At 39.6% G+C, this 23,258-nt stretch overlaps 1 protein-coding gene across 1 annotated transcript; it reads left to right on the top strand.

Annotated features, from left to right (window-relative positions):
- The first annotated feature begins 17,831 nt into the window (after positions 1–17,831).
- On the top strand, positions 17,832–22,440 carry THOC3 (THO complex subunit 3). The gene is made up of 3 exons (XM_049647767.1): positions 17,832–18,208; positions 18,971–19,127; positions 20,553–22,440. The coding sequence occupies exons 1-3, from the start codon at positions 17,942–17,944 to the stop codon at positions 20,759–20,761; spliced, it is 633 nt and encodes a 210-aa protein (XP_049503724.1). The 5' UTR covers positions 17,832–17,941; the 3' UTR covers positions 20,762–22,440.
- The last annotated feature ends 818 nt before the right edge of the window (positions 22,441–23,258 follow it).

Consider the following 23,258-nt stretch of genomic DNA (forward strand, 5'->3'; position numbering starts at 1 on the left):
CACTTGTTGTAATGAGCAGTGGATTTGTATGTAAGTGATGAATCACTGAAATTTACTTCTGAAACAAATACTGCACTGTATAGTAATCAATTAAAATTTAAATAAAAAAACTGCTAAAGTATTTTTCAATGAGTTTTTACTCTCATATTTCTACTGGTTTCTCCACAGTCTTTTAAACTTTTTGCATGATCATTCATTTTAATTTTATTCGTTCTAATAGCTCTAGTTTTGATTTGTTGTTCCCCTATGACAAATGCTGGTGAGCATCTTTGTGTGCTTATTTGCTAGCCATATATCACTTTGGGAGAGTGTGTGCAAATCTTTTGTCTGCTTAAGAAATTGAATTGTTTTCTTATTGAGTTGTAAGACTTAAATATAAATTCTAGGGGCACCTAGGTGGCTCAGTTGGTTGAGTGTCTGACTCTTGATTTTGGCTCAGGTTGTGATCCCAGGGTTGTGGAATTGAGTCCTGCATCAGGCTCCATGCTGAGCACAGAGCCTGCTTGGGATTCTCTCTTTCTCTCTCTCTCTCTCTCTCTCTCTCTCTCTCTCTCTCTCTCTCTGCCTCTCCCCTGCTCATGCCTTCATGCTTTCTCAAAATAAATAAATAGAGGCACCTTGGTGGCTCAGTCAGTTAAGCGTCTGTCTCTTGGTCTCGGCTCAGGCCATGATCTCACGGTTTGTGAGTCTGGTCTGAGCTCTGCATCAGGCTCTGCACTGACAGTGTGGAGACTGGTTGGGATTCTCTTTCTTCCCCTTTCTATCTGCCCCTCCCCACTTGTACATGTACTCTCTCCCTCTCTCTCAAGATAAAGAAACTTAAAAATAAATAAACATTTGGGGCGCCTGGGTGGCTCAGTCGGTTAAGCGGCCGACTTCAGCTCAGGTCACGATCTCACAGTCTGTGAGTTTGAGCCCCGCGTCGGGCTCTGTGCTGACGGCTCAGAGACTGGAGCCTGCTTCAGATTCTGTGTCTCCCTCTCTCTCTGACCCTCCCTCATTCATGCTCTGTCTCTCTCTGTCTCAAAAATAAATAAACAAAAAAAATTTTTTTAAATAAATAAACATTCAAAAATAAATATAAATTCTGGATTAAAGTTGTTTATCGGATAAACACTTTGTCAGATTAACATTTTTTCTCCATATGTGGCTTGTCTTTTCATTCTTTTAACAGTGTTCCAAAGAATAGCACATGAGTTTTGGTGAAGTCCAACTTATTAAACTTTTCTTTTATGGATCTGTCTTTATAATAAATTTGTGCCTAGCATAAGGTCACAAAGATTTTCTGCTGTTTTTGTTCTGTAAGTCTTATTGTTTCAGGTTTTACCTTTAGGTCTATGAAGGATTTTGAGGTAATGTTTGTATATGGTACAAGATATAGAGCCAAGCTCGTTTATTTGTTCTTTTCTTTGCCTCTTCCTTCCTCCCTCCCTTCCTTCCTTCCTTTCTTCCTTCCTTCCTCTTTCTGTCTCTCTCTGTCTCTGTCTCTCTTTCTCTCTTTCTTTGGCATATGGATATCCAGTTGTTTTAGCATCATTTGTTGAAAATACTGCTTTCTCTGGGGTGCCTGGGTGGCTCAATCGCTTAAGCGACTGACTCTTGATTTTGGCTTAGATCATGATCTCACGGTTGTGGGATTGAGCCCTGTGTTGTGCTCCTCCCTGAGCATAGAGCCTGCTTGGGATTCTCTCTCTGCCCCTCCCCCATCTCTTTCTCTCAAAAAAAAAAAAAAAAAAAGAAAGAAAGAAAGAAAGAAAGAAAAGAAAAGAAAAGAACTGCTTTCTCTAATGAATTGCCCTTGCACCTTTGTTAAAATCAAATATTCACTCCATTAGCAATGAGTACACACCTAATGCCCAGATCTTGTTTTTCTTTTCTTTTCTTTTCTTTTCTTTTCTTTTCTTTTTTTTAATTTGAGAGAGAGAGAGAGAGAGAGAGACAGAGGGACAGAGGGAGAGAGAGAGAATCTTAAGCAGGCTCTATGCTCAGTGCAGAACCTGACACAGGGCTCGTTCTATGACCCTGGGATCATGACCTGAGCTGAAATCAAGAGTCAGGCGCTCAGCTGACTGAGTCATCCAACACCCCTAGATCTTGGTTTTTAGTACCATTTGTCAATAAAAAGATCCAGGGCTTCTTGGAGAGGTGGATGATTTTAGGACTGGGGCAGGAAATATGCAAGATGGACCTGGAGCATCTTGTAGCACCGGAAGTGAAGTGCTGAAAAAGGAAAATCCTATGTTGATGGGATTTTGTCAAAAGAACACAGCAGCCAACTCAAGGAGCTCCCAAAGGCCAATTTGAACAATTTGATCAACAGTATGTAAATAAGGTAGTATTGGATTATAATCCAAGGTCTAAAACAAATATCCATGAGTCTATAGTGATATAAGTTATTAAATAAATAAATGAGAAGAGAAAAATTTCTTTTGCAAAAGCATTTCAAATAATTTATGTAGATATTCCACCCTTAAGGAAGCGGGGTATAACTGTCCACTCCTCAGGTGTGGGCTGTGTGTAGTGACTTTCTTCTGAAGAGTACAGTATAGAAAAGAGGGGAGGGGAAGAATACTTTTACAGTGGAGAAATGTAACAGACACTGTCTCAGGTAATCAAGGTTAACTTCATCAGATAAATCATGTTCATAGTATATAACCTTGGTACAACATAAGCACTTTTTTCCCAGCCTAATGAAAAAAACATCAGACAAATCCCAATTGGGGGATATTCTACAAAATACTTGTCCAGCACTCTTCAAACCTGTCAAGGTCATCAAAAACAAGGAAAGTCTGAGAAACTGTCATAGCTAAGAGGAGCCTAGGGAGACATAACAACTAGATGTAATTTGGGTAGAATCCTGGAACAGAAAAAGATGTTAGTTAAAACTAAGGAAATTTGAGTAAATGATGGACTTTAGTTAATAACAATGTATCAACATTAGTTCATTAAATATAACAAATGTATTATATGAATATAGGATGTTAATAATAGGGGAAACTTGATGAGAGACATATAGGAACTTTATGTGCTACCTTCTCAATTTTTCTGTAAATATAAAACTATTCTAATAAATGAAGTCTATATTGTAAAAATCCATTGTGTGTGTGTGTTTGTTGAATATGTGTGTGTGTGTGTGTGTGTATGTGTATGTGTGTGTATATATATATATTATATATATATAATATATATATATGTATTGCATCATTGATCTATTTGCTTTTTTTATGCCAACATCAGACTATTTTGGCTATTAAAACTTTATAACAAATCTTGAAATCAGGTAGTAGTAGCTTTCTAATTTTGTTCTTTTTTTCAAAGTTGTTTTGGCTATTCTAGTTTTTTTTCCATTTCACATGAACTTTAGAATCAGTTTGTCAATTAAAAAAAAATGCCTGCCACATCTTGATTGGTATTACATTGATCAAACTGGGGAGAATTGACTTCTTATCAATATTGGGTTTTTCAAGCCATGGGCTCGCTCTCCATTTGTTTACATCATCTGTAATTTTTTTCTCAGCTATATTTTGTAGTTTTTTTTTTTTTTTAATTTTTTTTTTTTCAACGTTTATTTATTTTTGGGACAGAGAGAGACAGAGCATGAACGGGGGAGGGGCAGAGAGAGAGGGAGACACAGAATCGGAAACAGGCTCCAGGCTCCGAGCCATCAGCCCAGAGCCTGACGCGGGGCTCGAACTCACGGACCGTGAGATCGTGACCTGGCTGAAGTCGGACGCTTAACCGACTGCGCCACCCAGGCGCCCCTTTTGTAGTTTTTAGCTTACAGATCTTTCACAGCGTTTGTCGGATTTAACCCTAAGTATTTCATATTTTCCAATGCTATGTGTAAAGAGTGTTTTTATTTTAATTTCTGGTTGCTCATTTCTAATATATAGAAATGCAACGGAGTTTTGCATACTGATCTTTATAATAGGAGAGACAGACTGGTCATAGAGATGCTTAGAGAGGAAGGCCATGTGAAGGTGGGGGGAGGTTGGGGTTATGCTGCCATGAGCCAAGGGACACCAGAAGCTACCAGACATTGGGAGGGGCAAGGAAAATTTCTCTCCTGGAGACTTTGTAGGGAATGTGGTCCTGCTGACATCTTGATTTTCTTGTGTTTTTAATTTAAAATTTAAAATTTTAATTCCAATATCATTAACATACAGTGTTATATTAGTTTCTGGTGTGCAATTAGAATGATTCAACTATTCTATACATTACTCAGGGCTCATCATAATAAGTGTACTCTTAATCCCCTTCACCTCTTTCACCCATCCTCCCGCCCACCTCCCCTCTGGTAACCATCAGTTTATTCTCTAGAGGTAAGAGTCTGTTTTTTGTCTCTTTTTTTCTCTGTTTTATATCTTAAATTACACATATAAGTGAAATCATATGGTATTTGTCTTTCTCTGATTTTTTTGCTTGTACTTTCTAGATCCATCCACGTTGTTGCAAATGGCAAGATTTCATTCTTTTTTATGGCTGAAAAATATTCCATTGTGTGTGTGTGTGTGTGTGTGTGTGTATACACAATGGAATATTATTAGATATAGACACAGATATAGATATTATATAGATATAGATGTAGATATATATACCATATCTTCTTTATCCATTCATCTATTAATGGACACTTGGGGGCTTCCATAATTTGTCTTTTGTAAATAATAGTGCAATAAATATAGAGGTGCATATATCTTTTCAAATTAGTGTTTTTGTGTTCTCTGGGTAAATATCCACTAGTGGAATTACTGGAAAATAAGGTCTATTTTCAATTTTTTGAGGAATCTTCATGCTGGTTTTCACAGTGGCTGCACCAGTTTGCATTCCCATGAACTTTGCATGAGGGTTCCTTTTTCTCCACATCCTCTCCACTTGATGTTTCTTGTGTTTTTGATTTTAGCTGTTCTGACAGGTGTGAGGTGATTTCTCATTGTAGTTTTGATTTGCATTTCCCTGATGATGAGTGATGTTGAGCATCTTTTCATGTGTCCGTTGGCCATCTGGATGTCTTCTTTGGAGCAATGTCTGTTTATGTTTTGCCCATTTTTAAATTAGATTATTTGTTTTTTGGGTGTTGGGTTGTATAAGTTCTTTATATATTTTGGATACTAACCCTTTTTTGGATGTGTCATTTGCAAATATCTTCTCTCATTCAGTAGATTGTTTTTTAATTTTGTTGATTGCTTTCTTTGCTGTGCAGAAGCTTTTAATTTTGATGCAGTCCCAATAGTTTATTTTTGCTTTTGTTTCCCTTGTCTTAGGAGACATATCTAGAAAAAAGTTGCTGTGGCTGATGTCAGAGAAATTACTGCCTATGTTCTCTTCTAGGATTTTTATGGCTTCAGGTGTCACATTTAGGTACTTAATCCATTTTGAGTTTATTTTTGTGCATGGTGTAAGAAAGTGGTCCAGTTTCATTCTTTTGCATGTAGCTGTACAGTTTTCCCAACATCATTTGTTGAAGAGACTGTCTTTTTCCCATTGAATACTCTTTTCTGCTTTGTTGAATATTAACTGACCATATAATTGTGGGTTTATTTCTGGGCTCTCAATTCTGTTCCACTGATCTATGTGTCTATTTTTTGTGCCAGTACCATACAGTTTTGATTGCTATAGCTTTGTAGTATATCTTGAAATCTGAGATTTTGATACTTCCAGTTTTGTTTTCAAGATTGCTTTGGCTATTCAGGGTCTTTTCTGAGTCCATACACATTTTAGGTTCTGTTTTTTTTCTAGTTCTGTGAAAAATACTGTTGGTATTTTGATAGCTTTGGGTAGTATGGACTTTTTAACAATATTTGTTCTTCCAACCCATGAGCACGGAATGTCTTTCCATTTGTTTGCACCATCTTCAATTTCTTTCACCAATGTTTTGTAGTTTTCAAAGTACAGATCTTTTACCTCCTTGGTTAAGTTTACTCCTAGGTATCTTATCATTTTGGGTGCAGTTGTAAATGAGATTGTTTTCTTAATTTCTCTTTCCACTACTTCATTATTAGTTTATAGAAATGCAATGGATTTCTGTATATTGATTTTGTATCCTGCAACTTTACTAAATTCATTGATCAGTTCTAGTAGTTTTTTGGTGGAGTCTTTAGGGTTTTCTTTATATAGTGTGGCTGACATCTTGATTTTGAACTTCTGACTCTAGAATGGTGAGATAATAAATTTGTTGTATTAAGCCATAAAGTTTGTGGTAATTTGTTATGGAAGATCTCAGAAACTAATACAAGGGCCCTAGATATTGTCATGAAGCACAGCTTGAAGAGGCCCCAAGATCACCTTCCTCAGAGAGGGCCATATCATGTCTGACAATATTCATGAAGATATTGACTTGATGCTCAAAGATAAACCCTAAACACACTTCTTATGGGGATGGCCCTGGGACTGTCAGCTGCCACAAAGAGGTGGGCCTGGGTATGGTTGTGCGTGCGTGTGTGTGTGTGTGTGTGTGTGTGTGTTTGTGTCGGTGGGGTGGCTATCATGATGAAAATGATGAATATTCTCATTCCTCCTATTTCTAGTTCATTCTGATTTCCTTCAGTCATTTTCCTTGTTTCCCACTCACTGCACTACTCTTTTCCTCAAATTGACCACCATTGACATCCGGGTCATCCTTTTGCTTTCAGATGGAACATTTTATAGAAGGTAAATATAAAACAGAGAGATCTCATTATGAGTTGAATATTTGTTCCAAGATATATTAACATTACAGACACTAAAGGTCCTTAAGTAGCAAATACCCTTTTACTGTGTTTTGTTCTGATCATCTAGGATTTTACCATAGCAGTACTCTAAAAATGTACTATGACAAAGCCCACTCGGCTCTGTGTGACACTTAATAATTTTTTAAAAGTGCAAAAAAGTCACTTTTTAGGGTGGGAAGTGGGAAGAGCTGGCTCAAGACTAGAGTCAACACTCATGCTCCGAATCCAGTTCCACCCCAGTCCAGGAGGGCAAACTGAATATTACTTGAAGATTATATAGAGACTTGCAAGCTTGTATAGAGAATGTTTTTCTTCCCTTCCAAGCTTTGATAAGATCTTTCTTCCCTTTTCTTTGTCATTCATCTGTCAGAGGGTAGAAGAATAAAGAAAGCTGCTTTACTACCCCACCCCTGGGCATCCATAGTGTTCAGGTGTCAGAAGCCAAGGTCACTACATACATGTTCCTACTTATGCCCTTTTACACAGAGCTGTCACTTATCATTTGGGACAGAGAGATGAACCAGTCCCCAGCAGCCTCCTTGACAATTCCCCTGCCATCACACATACTTCAGTTCTGTGTTCAGTAATGCTCTAGAATATGGAAAAGGGTAGAAGGACAAGGAGTTGACTGCTCCACGTTTTTACTGCCCATCTACTCAGCTTTCATTAAAGGGGAAGGACTATTAGGTGTGGATGTCAACTAGTCTCACACCAAGAGATATAGGAACGTAAATGTCTCCTAACCCTTCTGAATTTAGGGTGAGCCATTCTAAACTTCTATTTCTTACTTTTGTGATATATGAGGCTGGTTATCTCCTACTGTCCCTGGAGGTTAAGTGGAGAATTTATTGCTCTATTATATCTGTATAACCCCACCCACCCTACGGTTTACCCTCGAGTTGTATAAAGTGAAGATACTGAGGGGCACCTGGATGGCTCAGTTGGTTGAGCATCTGATTTCAGCTCAGGTCATGATCTTGCAATTTGTGAGTTCAAGCCCCACATCGGGCTTGCTCCTGTCAGCCGAAGAGCCCACTTTGGATCCTCTCTCCCCCTTCTCTCTTCCCCTGCCCTGCTTTCATGCTCTCTTTCTCAAAAATAAATATAACATTAAAAAAAATCAAGTGAAAATATTGAGGGGATAGGACTGCTTGAGCCAGATCCTGGGATTGGGTCTTCATTTGATCTTGTCACTTTTGAAGGCTCCTGAAAATATGCATAGGGACATTTTTTTTCCTTTCTAATGAAAGGATTAGGAAAAATAATGAACTTAATATTTGGACATGTGACCAGGTACAAATGGAGGAAGCCAGAATTGTGGTGACTTTGTAGTGCTATTATTACTCTCCCTCCATGGCCTGGGACACAGTTTAGAAGGTGAAGCAGGCAATCAGTAGGCACTGAAGTTAATCTTTTTCCTTTTTCTAGTCCAAGCTACTGATATCCTATAAACCTTGATCTCAAATGTGACATCGACTAAACACATACCATGCTCCTATGAGAAGGAATAAATCTGTTTGGAAAGTAAAATATACTCTTTGGAGAATATATTAATAGGAGTGCTATTTTTTCTCTACAGGGAATGAAAGATTTATGAAATTCTCTACCTAGGAGGAGTTAGAGGAAGACTTTCTGGCTAAGTAGAAGTAGAACCTGACACCCTTGACTCCTGGGAACGTGGAAGGAGTTGCTGCTCTATGAATGCCATAATTTTCTCAGGGTGTCTGTCTTTTTCTCCTAACTGCCTGCTTCTACTTAGAAAATTCAAGCCTTCAGATGCTGTTGCACTTATCACTTTGCTCAAGGTAGGAGGTTCTGTAATCACAGGAATGTCCAGCTGTGGGCTCTGCCTGGGTCTGGGGTTCCTCCTTATTCTGACTTTCCTTCTGTGCATGAAACACATCCTAAACCATAGTCTCCCCTCTGGCATCAGGCCCTTGACGGTATCCTCACACCCATAAAGCCTATTCTGGTTTGAAAAAGTCCTGGGCTCTCTACAAAGGCTAACACCAATGTGACTTTTATCAGAGGACCTTGCTGACATTTGCCTTTTGCCTTGAACTGAAGCCTCTGAAGCAAACGACTCCTTATTTGTCTGAACTTAGTTTTATGAAGAGCCTGTCCCTTCTGTTCCAGGACCTGAGGTGTTCTTGCTTCAAAGGTCTCTGCTAATCTTCTGTCCTGAGCAGGTTGCTCTTTCCCTGGTGTGGAAGGGATCTAATCCTGCATTTTCTTATAGATGTTCTACTGATTTGGCTTAGGGCCCTCTTTCACTTCATTTGGGTCTGCATTTGTCTTCTGACTCTTACCTGGGTCCTGAAGGCTAGGAGCTCCACGATCCTGCATCCAGCATTCTCCTTTGTCCTCCATGTGAATAGAAAGAATCTGGGAAGTGGCCATGTCTCCACTGTGCACACACTGCATATGGGGTTGTGAGCTTTTAGCCACCAAACTGTCCTGAGTCATGTGATTCTTCTGTGGAAGTGCAATGAGCATGACTATGTGGCTCAACCTTCAATTTGAGCTGTATCTTACTAAAAACATGGTCTTTAAGAAAAGTTTTTGCTAGATCTTGGGTACCCAACATTCTCAGTGGTGGAGCCATTCCTTGGTTACGGACCACTCAGATCCCCATTTAGATTTTGGATGTTTCTCAGCTCAATAGCTCAGAAGGTCTTTTTTTGGGGGCGGGGGTGATGAGATTCTAGCACCTGTCAAGTGGCTAGATCAATGAAGGACAGCCCCAAGGGCTATTCACGTGACATTCCTGAACCACTGAGAGTGCCAAGTTTCTGATTTCCCTGTGGGTGTAAGACATTCCAGGAGGGAGGTAGAATAAAGTCAGCAGTGAGCCCTGCATGATGTACATTCACAGGGATCCTACCCTGATTGACTTTGCCCAAGTGTATGCTCAGGGTGTTTTTCCAATTGCTTCTCTACTAGGTTCTCCCTTGGATGCCTTGATAAATCATTGTCTGAATGACTCACCTCCCTTTTTGCTTCCTTCTTAGAGTCAGTTTTCAAACAGTGCATTGGATAACTGAGGCTTTTGCTGGATTATCTTTTGGACCCCATCACAGAATATACTCTTGTCCCCTTCACTAATTTCTTCACTAGGCTCCTCACATGGAAGCTTATTGGATTCCTTAATCCAATCTTCCTTGAATACTTGTTGCTTCACCCCTTAAAAACAGAGGGCATTGAGAGTCTGTCAGACAGGGTTCTAGGCAGGAGCAGAGGCTGAGCCTTGGGGTAGGGCAGGGGCTGTTTCTGGGGAAACTGTAGGGATTCTTTAACTTGTATTTGGTTTTGAGGGGTAGGAACATTAGATATTACATTGAATGAGACAGCTGGAGATGCTAATGGGGGAATCGCTACCAAAGACCAGGATTGTGTTCATCAGGGACTTGTGCCTGATGAGGACATTCCAGAAGATCCAGCTCCATTTATGTTGCATATGGTTCTCCAAAGTTTTAAGAAATGGGAAATTGTGATGACTGGTCAGCTGCTTGGTTTGCCCCCAGTGCTTCAGAATGGTTGGGAGGCTATGGTGTCCCACTCATCAGCAAGTGATTCTAAGCTATTTCTAGAATTTATACATGATCGCTTTTTTGTTCCTTTCTTGTCCCAAGTTCAGAAATCCATTCTTGTTATAACTGATGTCTTGAGATGCTCCTGAAGATATAAAGTGTGTGGGAAAAGATGCTGTTAGTTTCCATACACCTGCTTATAGGGTCTCCCCAGAGGAAGTTGAAGTGGAGGAAGGTTTTGCTGGAGAACAGTGTCAGGAAGTGGAAAGGAACAAGTATTTGGCAGATGCTGGCCACCAGGGGAAGGTGAAATAGGCAGGTGTCAGTGGCCCATTCCTGAGAATATTGACATAAAAGAGGCCAACAGTAGGTGCTAGCTGGAGAGTAGCTCTGTGAAATGGTGTTCAGCAGGATGGAAATCAAATCTGACTGAATTAATTGAATTCTAGTGGTGGTAGAATAGGGAACTTTGGAAGTTCAGAATGCCAGGAGAATGATTCAGTGGGATCCAGGACCTGGGTTAATTGGTAAGAGATTGATATCATGAGAGTGTAAGGTCATGTGAGGCCAGTCTTTTCTTTACTCTGTGTTTACACTAAGGGACAAGAAAAGAATGAGCAGCTGGGAATCACACTATACTGTCTCTCGGCAAGAGAGTTATTCATTATTCATGAACAATATGTCTTCTGCATTGAATTCATGGATCTCTGTGTTCCTTCTCTGTTATTCATTTTTAAAATGGATAAAAATATTTTCTATTGATGTTTATTTGATAAATTCAAGTAAGAACCTGTTTTCAATATGTGATCTGCAGCAACCTTTCAGTCAGTTATCCTTCTGCTTAAGAAGGGTGCAGATTCTCAGACATAGAGGGGCAGTTTACTCTATCAGGTAGGATTCTGGTCCTGGAGGCTACACCTGGGTTTTTGGAATCTTCTCAAAGGCTTTTAGAGGATCATCATTGCTCTGCATTTTAGCCTTGACCTAAGGGTTTGGCCCAGAGACCAAGATTCTGTATAGGAAGATAACTGAAAAGTGAGTATTGTAGGACTCTGTTCCGCTGTGGGTATGCTGAACTTTTTAATTATCCAATCCAGGACCTTGATATCCAGAGATTTTCCCCTGGAGCTCTGTATACGGCCCCCTAGATTTGACTGTGAACTTTGAATAGGAGTCCTAGTTGCCACTCTACCCTCTACCCAGTCTATCCTATTCCTCTAGAAGGATGATATTCTAATATTTCTGAAGAATTTCCACTTCAGGTGTGTTTCTTTACAAATGGTTTATTAAAGTGGGAAGAAGAACAGATAAAACAAGAGTCCGTGTGTTCTGGAGGTTAGGTATAGGCATCCCTTACTTGATTTATGTCTCTATTTTTTTTTTTACAAATACTGATAAAAACAGATTTCAGTTTTGGCCACATATATTTTGATGATCTGTCAATAGGTACATAAATGTTTATAATTGTTGTATCTTTTAGCTGTATTGAGCCTTTAATTAATACACAATGTTTTTCTTTGGCTCTTATAAACTTTTTCAGTTTAAAGTCCATTGTGTTTGATATTAATAAGGCCAACTTGCTCCCTTTTGGTTATTTTCATGGAATATCTTCTTCCATTCTTTCGCTTTCAATCTATTTGTGTCTTTGGATCTAAAGTGCGTTCTTATAGACAGCATATAGTTGGTTCACATATTTTAACCATTCTGCCAATCTCTGTCTTTTCATTGGAGAGTTCAATCTGTTTACACTTAATTACTTATCAGGAGGGATTACTTCTGTCATTTTTCTATTTATTTTCTACATATCTTATGGCTTTTTTTTCAGTCCTTTATTTCCTACATTAGTGTCTTCTTTTATGCTTAGTTGATTTTTGTCTCAAAATATTTCAATTCTTTTCTAATTCCTTTTGTATATGTTCTATAGCTATTTTCATTGTGGTTACTATAGGGATTATATTTAATATCCCAAAGTTTTAACAATCTAACTTAACTTGATTTCAACAACATACAAAAACTCTGCTCCCTTAATAGCTTTGTCTTCACCCTTTTTAGTTGTTGATGTTACAGAATTACATCTTTATATGTTGTGTACCCCCAAATGTAAAGTACTAATTCTTTTTAAAGAATTTAAAGTAATTTTTTTAAAGTTCATTTATTTATAGGGGCGCCTGGGTGGCTCAGTCAGTTAAGCATCCGACTTCAGCTCAGGTCATGATCTCATAGTCTGTGAGTTCGAGCCCCACGTCGGGCTCTGTGCTGACAGCTCAGAGCCTGGAGCCTGTTTCAGATTCTGTGTTTCCCTCTCTCTGTTCATGCTCTGTCTCTCTCTCTGTCTCAAAAATAAATAAACATTAAAAAAAATTTTAAAAAGTTCATTTACTTATTTTGAGAGAGAGAGAAAGAGAGAGAGCAAGTGAGGGAGGGACAGAGAGAGAAAGAGAATCCCAGGCAGGCACCTCACTGTCAATGCAAAGCCTGACACAGGGCTTGAACTCACAAACCATAAGATGGTGACCTGAGCTGAAGTCAGATGCTTAACCAACTGAGCCACCCAGGTGCCCCTGTAAGGTAGTAATTCCTTTAAGTGCTTTAGTTTCTTAATTTATGTAGAAAACTAAATGTGGAGTTACGAAAAAAGGTTACAATAACACTAGTTTTTAGACTCATAATTAAAAAAATATATTAGTCTCTTAAATCATGTAGAAAATAAAACATGAAGTTACAAACCATTGTTACAAAAATACCGGCTTTTGTAATTGCCCATGTATTTACCTTTATTGAGATCTATATTTTTTCATATTGTTTTGGGTTTTATTTTCTGTTGTTTTTTTCTTTTCATCCTGTAGGACTTTTGAGCATTTCTTATAGGAAAAATCTAGTGGTAACAAGCTCCCTTAGCTTTAGTGTATCTAGGAATGTCTTAATTTCTCTCTCACTTTCCAAGGACAGTTTTGGTGGATGTAAGATTCTTGGTTGACACTTTTTTTGTTGTTGTTCTGGCACTTTGACCGTATCAACTCACTGCCTTATGGCCTATGAAACTTGTGATGAAAGTCTGTTCATGATCTTATTGAGGATCCCTTGTATGTGATGAGTTGTTTCTCTCTTGCTACTTTCATGATTCTCTGTTTTTATACATTCTGGTTTTTGAAAATTTGCTTATAATCTGTCTTGGTGTGGGTCTTTTTGAGTCCATCTTACTTGGAATTTGTTGAGCTTCTTGGATGTTTATATTTGTCTTTTATCAAACTTGGGAAGTTTTTTTTTTAAGTTTATTTATTTATTTTGAGAGTGAGATTGTGTGTGTGTGTGTATGTGTGTGTATACAGAGAGAGAGAGAGAGAGAGAGAGAGAGAAAGAGAGAGAGAGAATGAACCCCAAGCAGGCTCCACACTGTCAGTGCAGAGCCTGACATGGAGCTTGAACTCATGAACCTGGCGATCATGACCTGAGAAACCAAAAGTTGGACACTTAACTGACTGAACCACCAGGCACCCCAAACTTGGGAAGTTTTAAGCCCTTATTTCTTCAAATACTTTCTTAGTACCCCTTTTCTCTCTCTTGGACCCCTATAATGTGTATATGTTGGTTTACTTGATAGTATCTCACAGGTTCCTTACACTCTGTTCACTTTTCTTCAATCTTTTCCCTTTCCTGTTTCTCAGATTCAATAATGGCCATGATCTTATCTTCAAGTTCATTGATTTTTTTTCTTTTTCCTGTTCAAATCTGCCTTTGAATACCTTTAGGGAATTTTTCATTTTAGTTATTGTACTTTTCATCTCCAGAATATCTTCTTGGTTTCTTTTTAGGTTTTCTATTTTTTTATTTGTATTTCCATTTTGTTCACATATTTTTTTTTTTTTTGCTTTCTCCATATCTTCAATTCTTTAAAAATTTTTTAATGCTTATTTATTTTAGAGAGAGAGAGAGAGAGAGAGAGAGTGTATGTGAGAGACAGAGCACAAGTGGGGTAGAGGAAGAGAGAGACAGATCACGGAATCTGAAGCAGTCTTCAGGCTCTGAGCTGTCAGCACACAGCCTGACATGGGGCTCGAACTCATGAGCTCCGAGATCATGACCTGAGCTGAAGTCGACTGCTTAACTGACTGAGCCACCCACATGCCCCTCTTCCTTTAATTCCTTGAGCATCTTTAAGACAGTTGTTTAAAGGGTTTGTGTAGTATATCTGCCATCATTTGCCTGAAGTGACAGGCTCTTTCCTGTTTTCTTTTGTAACAACAGCTTCTCCAAAGCTCCCCACTATCAAAGGACTTAAACCTCAAGCTTCCTTCTTTCCTTGTCTACTCTTCCTTCACTGTAGGATGTCTCCCTCACCCCCTGAAAATCCCCTCTATACATCCTGTCATCTCTGTTATTATTTATATCCTGTTATTATTTATATCTCTGTTATTATTTATATCTTGATTCTGCCCTGAATGACCCTAAAAATCCAAAGACTCCCATATGTAAAAATATCCTTCAGAGTTGAGCAAAGATCAGCTCCTGAAAGAGAAATTTTGGTGACAAAGGGACTATAAAAAGTCCATCAGACAAATTCTTTAAAAATATGAATATCAAAATGATTACAGAAATGCTGAGGGATTTTTATAGATTCAAGGAGACTAAGGAGATATGATAACTCAATAGAATATCAGGTCCTAGACTAGATCGTGTACTGGAGAAATGCTCTAAAGGATATTACTGGCTAAACTGACACCACTGAAATACAGTAGATAAAATTCTGTTATTGTTCAAATTACCAAAGTTTATAACTATCCTGGAGATAGGAAACAGAATATCCTTGCTCTTAGGAAATATTCACTGAAAAATTTAGGGGCAAAGTGTAATGATATATGCAACTTACTCCCAAACATTTAGGAAAAGATATGTATATGGGTAGAGAGAGCAAAGGAAACAAAATGCTAAAACTAGGTGAACCCGGGCCATCGGATTAGCAGTGTTCTTGCAACTTTTCTGTAAATTTGATTATTTCTCTAAATACAAGTTTAAAAAAAATGGCCAATGCCTCTGTTTCCCTGAATTTTATCTCTCCTTTGAGATTCTCTGCCTTCAATCACATAGCCCCCACACGTATGCTGTTCCACCTTCAAAACAGTTGTACCATGCGCCATCTCAGTGAAGACCAGCAGGGTACACTTATCACAACTGAGGTCCTAATGTTTCTGTTTACAGAATATAGAAAAAGAGCACAAGGGAAAATGAAATAAAAAACACACATAGTGTACAAAAATATAAAATTAATACAGAAATACGAAGAATTATGTTTATAACATGGAGGTTTCAGGAACTGAGAATCAAGAGTGTAGGTTTTGGAATCAGTCACAGCTGAGTTCTAATCTTTGCTCTGTCCATTAACAACCATGTGATCTGGAGCAGAACATTTTGCCTTTTTCTTCTTTAGTTTCCTTATCTGGAACCCAGAGACAGAAATCCTCTGTGTTTGTAGGAAAAAAAAAAAAAAGCTAGCATATGAAGAAAATTCCTGAAAAGTTTAAGGAAGGAAAGCTAGACACCAAATGGTCTCCTACCCCAAGATTTTAGTGGACTTCATGGGTATTCTTTGGAGTCTAAAAAGCTTTGAAGTCTGTAAGAATTTGTGGTTGCACTGGGGTAGAGAAGAATATGGAGGAAAGAGAAGGGCCTTATTTGCTAAGGCCTTCATCAGAGTATGTGGTTTACATGTGGATTCATTTAGTATTTAGGATCTTATGACACTTCCCTATGTTCCCGATGGAAATAGAGATTGTTAGAATGCTTTCATTTTGGCAATATCTATTCAAATAAAAAAGTGCATATATGCACAATGAAACTTGCATAGGCAAGTTTATAAGCATATTTACTGCAGTGTTGTTCTTTTATATATATATTTTTTTATTTTTTAAGTTTGTTTATTTATAGCAGGAGCAGAGGAAGGGCAGAGAGAGAAGGAGAGAGAGGGAATCCCAAACAGGCTCTGTGCTGGCAGCACGGATGTGGGGCTTGAACTCATGAACTGTGAGATCATGACCTGAGCCAACAGACAACCCGAGCTTAACAGACTTAGTCCCTCAGGGCGACCCTTCTGCAGTATTGTTCTAAAAGCAAATTCAAGGACACTGTCGATTAAGGGGATCAGTTAAATAAACTATTATACATGCATGTCATTAAAGACTCATCCATGAAATAGAATGAGGCATTAGCATATACTATAGATTATGTGTGCTTACCAAAGAAAACAATTTATGTAAGGAAGGCTGCTATTTTTGCTGGGCAGTGGTGGTGTGGGAAGGATATATACAGACCAATCTACCTTTCCAAAGGTGCTTTTTTACACTTAAACTATCTCTGGAAGACCACACAAAAATTTAATAATGTTTTTCAGAAAGGGAATTTGGAGACACAGGAGGTAAACTTACTCTTTTTACTCTATTCCCTTTGGTATTTTCTATATTTGTTACCAAGTGCTCATATCACTTTTTTTTTTTTATATTATCCTTTTAAAAAAAGGTTTGTTTTTAAACAAATTTCCAGCCACCTGCTTACCTCCAAACCCCTCTCCCAGCCCACAGTCCTTCTCCAGGGCTTTGGTTGTCATGGCAACTTACCACTGGTTTCTTCAGCAAGAAACTGCTGGACTTGTGGTTTAAGGTAGGCGTGGTAAGGATGGAAATATATAATCAAAGAGGGAGTGTGTGTCACAGGTAGGCATTTATTGTTTACTCTGTATCTTTTATGTTTTTGCATATGTAATCATGTGCATATGTATGGTGTTGCGGGATCATTGAACGCTGATCGTCAAGAAAGAATTCTTGAGATGTTTTTACAGTGCAACTTAGTAAGTTTATTTAAATGGCACCGGGACAGGACGTGGGCAGAAAGATCCACGCTTTTGCTATATGCAGCCAATGGTTATATGCTTACTGTTAAAGGGGGCGGGATGTGCAGGGAGTATTAGATCATAAATGTTTTCTTTGAATTTCTACTCGTAAAACTATTTTTGCAAGACTTCTCCGGTGCTTATCATTTAGCTGGATATTAACTAGTGGTGGGATATACAGGCAATCATGGGACCTTTTAAGAATGTAGCAACCAGTACGTATATGCTCCTTATCAGAACTATGCAGGCTGTATAGATTGGCCTTCTGCACTAAAGTGAACATATTTCTGCTTCTATCACTCACCAGTAGTACCTTTTAAAAGTGAAGAATTTGCCTATTTAAAGACTTCCCTGGACTCCTTCTCAGTCCCTCCCCTCCTGAACTGTGGACACCCACAAACCCCTAGTTCACCAGCCAGAGTGTGGAGAGTCTTCTGCTCCAAGGGAGGGGACTGAGGGTGGGGATCAACCCTAGAAAAAAAATGTCTTTCACTGATGGGGAACTGAGGTTTAGAAGGATTGCATTGGTTTTCTTTTTCAATTAAATAGGGATACAAATGTATCTACCTGGCAGTAGGTAAGGGGGAAATAGGCCCTAAAATCCTTAGAATCATTAATTGTGAAAGATACTTAAATCGTAATCGTATTTGAAAAGTAAGGAAGCTCGCGCGCTGCATGCCGGGATTTGTAGTCGCCTCCGGATGGCCCACAGTGCGGCTGTGCAGGGGAGAGCGTCTCTTCCGGGCGCAGGCGTGCGGCAGCGGCGGCAGGACTGACTGGGCCAAAGCGGCCGTGTCCTCGCGGGCCACCGGGAGCTTGTCATGGCGGTTCCTGCGGCGGCCATGGGGCCCTCGGCGCTGGGCCAGAGTGGTCCTGGCTCAATGGCTCCCTGGTGCTCAGTGACCAGCGGCCCAACACGCTACGTGCTGGGAATGCAGGAGCTGTTTCGCGGCCACAGCAAGACGCGCGAGTTCCCTGCGCATAGCGCCAAGGTGCACTCGGTGGCCTGGAGCTGCGACGGGCGTCGCCTTGCCTCGGGGTCCTTCGACAAGACGGCCAGCGTATTCCTGCTGGAGAAGGACCGGTTGGTGAGCTGTCAGGGACCGGCCCAGCAGGAGAGAGGGGCCGTGGTAAAGGGAGGTGTGGTGTTGAGGGAGAGAATGGGGGTGAAAAGGGGGGTGGAGGCAAGGGGTGTGGGGATGTTGGGGGTGTGCAGTGCACGAGAGAGGAGTGTGGGAGTGATGAGGCTGGTGGTTAGGGGTCAGGAGGGGGTGTGGTGGAGAGGTGGACGGCGGTGGTAAGAGGGAGGTGGGGGTGCGAGGGAGTGTAGTCGTGAGGAGGAGTTCAGATGAGGGGGGCGGGGGGGAGATGAAGACGGGTGGTGAGGAGGGTGGATGGGACTGGGGTGAGATGGGGGTGTACCAGAGTGGTAGGAAGGTGTTGTGTAGTGTGAGGAGTGGCTAGGGTGCTGTGGTGCTGGTGAGGTCCCCATGGTGGTGAGGGGGGCTCTTCTGAAAATAATAGGGCTTTCTGTGGGGATGAGCAAGACTGGGAACCTGGGTGGTAGAGTAAGGATGGAAAACCAGAAAGAAGGAGGAAGGACAGGGAGGACAAAAGAGTAAGGCCATTGGTATGGAACCCAAACCTCAGAACAGTTTAGAGTGATTGGGGAGGAAGTGTGGGTGGGTATTGGGAGTAGTTTGGCAGAAAGGGCTTGGAAGGATTGGTGTCTTTTAAATTATCCAGATCTTTGTTGGTCACAAGGTACTTTAGTTTGAATAAGGTTAAAAAAATTAAATGTGGAGGCAGGTACTTCTGTGTGTAGTGATGTTTGGATCCTCTTATTTCAGGTTAAAGAAAACAATTATCGGGGACATGGGGATAGTGTGGACCAGCTTTGTTGGCACCCAAGTAATCCTGACCTCTTTGTCACCGCGTCTGGAGACAAAACCATTCGCATCTGGGATGTGAGGACTACGAAATGCATTGCCACTGTGAACACTAAAGGTGACTCCTCAGAGAAAGGGCAATAGGAATGAGCTTCTTCTAGTCATTCAACAGGCCTTTCCTGAATTATCTTCTCTGTTTGTGGCCTTGTGTTAGGTATGAGACATCCTGGGCTGAATAAGACAATCTCCAGCTCCCAGGACCTGTACTGGGTTTAGTGCAGGGAGAGAGACGTACGTGTAAAAAAAACCCTAACGTGATATGACATGGTTCGTCTTAACTGGAGAGGTCTAAAAGATGGACACTCAGAATGGAAATGCTTAAGTCTGCCTGTGGAGACAGGGAGGGTCTCACAGAATTTGAGCAAACTCTTAGAATAGCTAATAGGGATTTAGTGGTCAGGGTACAGTGGGTTGGTGGGGGATAGGAGGCGGCTCTAGGAGGGAACTGCATGTACAGATGTGTGGAGAATTTATGAAACTGTTGATAGGCTAGAATGGCTGATCTTGGAATGAATGGTCTTGGTGGTCTGGGACAAAATGAACTGGAAGTCGTGCAGTATGTTTGTAGAATCTGTTCTTCACCAGGTATTGTTCTGTAAACCTTGAGGCCATTTATTATATTTTATTGACTAACATGTCATTGATTACAAGATGCACCAATATTTTATGTGCTAGTAGGAAAGAAGATAAAGCTTCTAGGTAACCATGATGCACCAAAAATTTTGAGATGCATCCTGTTGCATTTTAAGGTACATTATAGATAATAAAGTGTGAAAAAAATGTGCATCATAGAATTGGTAAAGTTGATGACATTTCTAATCAATGTGTTCACTGTGGGCCACTGGACTTTTTGACAAGACTGGTACCTGGACATGGAATGTTGTAGTGCTTTCTCCAAGTAGATGGCTGGTAATGCATGTGTGATTTAGGTGTAACATGGATGAACATTTAAAACTGGCTGTGTATATATCTTAATACCTACCAGAAAAAAAGAACTAGCCTGTAGAATTCATTGCTAAATTGAAACTAAATTTATTTAAGAAATGTTTTGAGTCAATTTTAAGAAAAGTCTTGAGTAAAGAAATATAGCTGTTAACATAGGACAAAAATTGTGAAAGTGGCATTCGAATGACTGGAGTTTGGGAAATGTTGGTGTAAGAATAAGAGGCTTTGGAGTTAAATCTGGCTTAGATTTTGGCTCTATTATGTCATAGCTTTGACATTTTGGCTCATCTCTCTTATCTTCCATTTCTTCATATGTAAATTGGGAATAATGAAGTGTCCATTAGAGAATTATTGTGAGGACCCAAAGGGGGGAAATTTGTAGATGAATGTGCTGGTCTCAAAATTGTTGAGTAAGTGGTCATTCCCTTCTATTGACTAGGACCTTAGTGAATAGGTCTGGTCTTTGTATGATAAAAAAAATAAACTTCTGGAGGATTATGAGCAAACAATATCTTGCTGATTATATCTGGGTTTCCAGGGGAGAACATTAATATCTGCTGGAGTCCCGATGGACAGACCATTGCTGTGGGCAACAAGGATGATGTGGTGACCTTTATTGATGCCAAGACACACCGTTCCAAAGCGGAGGAGCAGTTCAAGTTTGAAGTCAATGAAATCTCTTGGAATAATGACAATAACATGTTCTTCCTGACAAATGGCAATGGTTGTATCAACATCCTCAGGTGAGAGGGTTCTAGCTTAGGAACTGTCTGATCTTTGTGCTGGGTGCTGTGGTGGATACAGAGATGAATTAGATGTTGAGTCTGTCCTGAAGGAGGTCAAAGGACAAGTGATAATAAAGAATCCTAACCTCTGTTGAGCACCTTTGAGCCAGGCCCCTTATATTTTACTTAAGTCATCACAGAAATTCTAGGGGGTTGATAGTATGCATCTTATTTGACAGATGAGGACCTGGGATTCACAGAGGTTAAATCACTATCAACTAGTGAGCACTAGAAGTAGATGCACCTTGAATTGTGGATAATTTGTACCCATAAAGTCTTAGCTTAAATATCACTTACCCTTCAGGGAAGCCATCTTCATCATCATCCTACTTCCCCAGGTTAGAAGCTTATTTTTTTTATGTTTATTTTTGAGAGGGAGAGACAGACAGACAGAGCGTGAGCAGGGGAGGGGCAGAGAGACAGGGAGATACAGAATCTGAAGCAGGCTCCAGGCTCGGAGCTGTCAGCACAGAGCCTGACATGGGGCTCGAACTCGTGAACCGCGAGATCATGACCTGAGCTGAAGTCAGATGCTTAACCGACTGAGCCACCCAGGTACCCCAGAAGCTTATTTTATGTACTTCCTGTTGGAAGCATTTCTCATTCTATGTTATAATTTCATGTTTATTTGTATCTTCCATTAGACTATAAATTCCATGAGGGTAAGGACCGTGTGTAACTTCTTTACTCTTAAATCCCTAGTGCCTAACTTAATACCTGCTACACAGAGTTAGGATCTCATTAAATATTCTGTAAATGAATGAAATGGTGGAATTGAAATTCACGCCTGTCGATTCTATTCTTTTTGTTATTCTGGGTGGGTAATGCAAGGCAGTATGAAATAGGTTATGTTAGAGAGTCTAGGAGTTTGCTATGGAACCCCAAGGAAAGAAATTTATATGGACTGTGGGAGTTGGAGCTTGAAGGAGGCACCTTTTGAGCTTGACCTTGAAAGTTGAGGAGAATTTTAAGAATCAGCAAAAGGGAACCATACAGTGGATGAAACTGCTGTGAACGAGCATGGTCTATTTGGGGAATAGTTGGTAGGTCAGAGTTGCTGGGAGTGGTGGCAGATAAGGTGTCTGAAGAAAGGGCCTGAAAATGGGAAGATAAAGTTGAAATATAATCTGGGACCAGATTATAAAAGGCTGGAATTCTATGCTTAGCAGCTTGCATTTTATTCTGTAGTTAGTAAGGATTCTATATCTTTTTTATTTTAAAGCCTTTTTATCAGAAAATAAAACACAGATACAGAAAATCACTTAAAACAATGTATAGCTTAATGAGCCATTATATGCCCAACATCTTTGTAACCCCACCCAAGTCAAGAAATGTAAGTTGTTGGCCATCCCAGAAGTCCAAACATGCTTTATCCTGTTCATTTCTCCCCCTCCTCAAAAGGAAACACTATCTTGATTTTTATAGTATTTCTTTATAGTTTTAGCGACCATGTATGCATTTCTAGATACTCTAGTTTTGTGTATTTAAAAAAATTGGATGTCTTTTAAGTATGTTACACTACCAAGTCACTTTGCATCCTTCTTTTACTTCTAATTTAGTCGTTGAAAACCTGCAGATATTCTCCTAGTCTGAATTTAGCTGATTTCACATGCTTATTTATTTGTTGGAATATAAGGTATTTCCTCTCATCTGCTATTTGGTTAATTATTACTATTATTTATTATTATTATTTTTAAAATTAATTTTATTTTTTAAATTTACATCCAAATTAGTTAGCATATAGTGCAACAATAATTTCAGGAGTAGATTTCCTTAATGCCCCTTACCCGTTTAGCCTATCCCCCCTCCCACAACCCCTCCAGTAACCCTCTTTTGTTTTGTCCCCCTCCTGGTTTTTATATTATTTTTGCTTCCCTTCCCTTGTGTTCATCTGTTCTGTGTCTTAAAGTCCTCATATGAGTGAAGTCATATGATATTTGTCTTTCTCTGACTGACTAATTTTGCTTAGCATAATACCTTCTAGTTCCATCCACATAGTTGCAAATGGCAAGATTTTATTCTTTTTGAGGGGCAAGGACGTTCATTCAACCATCCATTAAACATGTACCCTGTGGCAGACCTGGGCTGAGTGCCAAGAGTACAGATGTGAAGATCAGCTAGTTTCTGTGCCCAGGAACCCACAGTCTGGTGTGGAGATGGTGACAATTCAGTGTGACAGTGGTTTTGTAGAAGAGTAACTCAGATTATGTCTCACCCCTGCTGAAAACACTACAGAGGCTTCCCTTTGAATTTTCCCCAGATCCAATCTTTTCAGGCTGTGTTCCTTTCTGTGTCTAGGTCTTAAATTACCTCTTCTTTTTTTTTTTTTTTTTTTCCCCAGCAATGGCTGTGTAAATTCTTTAATTTAATTTAATTTAGTTATTTTAATTTAATTTTTTAAATTTACAAACAAGTTAGCATATAGTGCAACAGTGATTTCAGGGGTAGATTCCTTAATG

This window comes from Panthera uncia (assembly GCF_023721935.1).
Source record: "Panthera uncia isolate 11264 chromosome A1 unlocalized genomic scaffold, Puncia_PCG_1.0 HiC_scaffold_17, whole genome shotgun sequence".
NCBI classification, from domain to species: Eukaryota; Metazoa; Chordata; class Mammalia; order Carnivora; family Felidae; genus Panthera; species Panthera uncia.

Bases quoted from the DNA above. Each gene is read 5' to 3' on its own strand.
- THOC3 (XM_049647767.1), top strand. From the start codon at position 17,942: ATGGCGGTTCCTGCGGCGGCCATGGGGCCCTCGGCGCTGGGCCAGAGT. The intron at 18,209-18,970 runs GTGAGCTGTCAG...CTCTTATTTCAG, and splicing joins TGCTGGAGAAGGACCGGTTG to GTTAAAGAAAACAATTATCG. The intron at 19,128-20,552 runs GTGACTCCTCAG...CTGGGTTTCCAG, and splicing joins TGCCACTGTGAACACTAAAG to GGGAGAACATTAATATCTGC.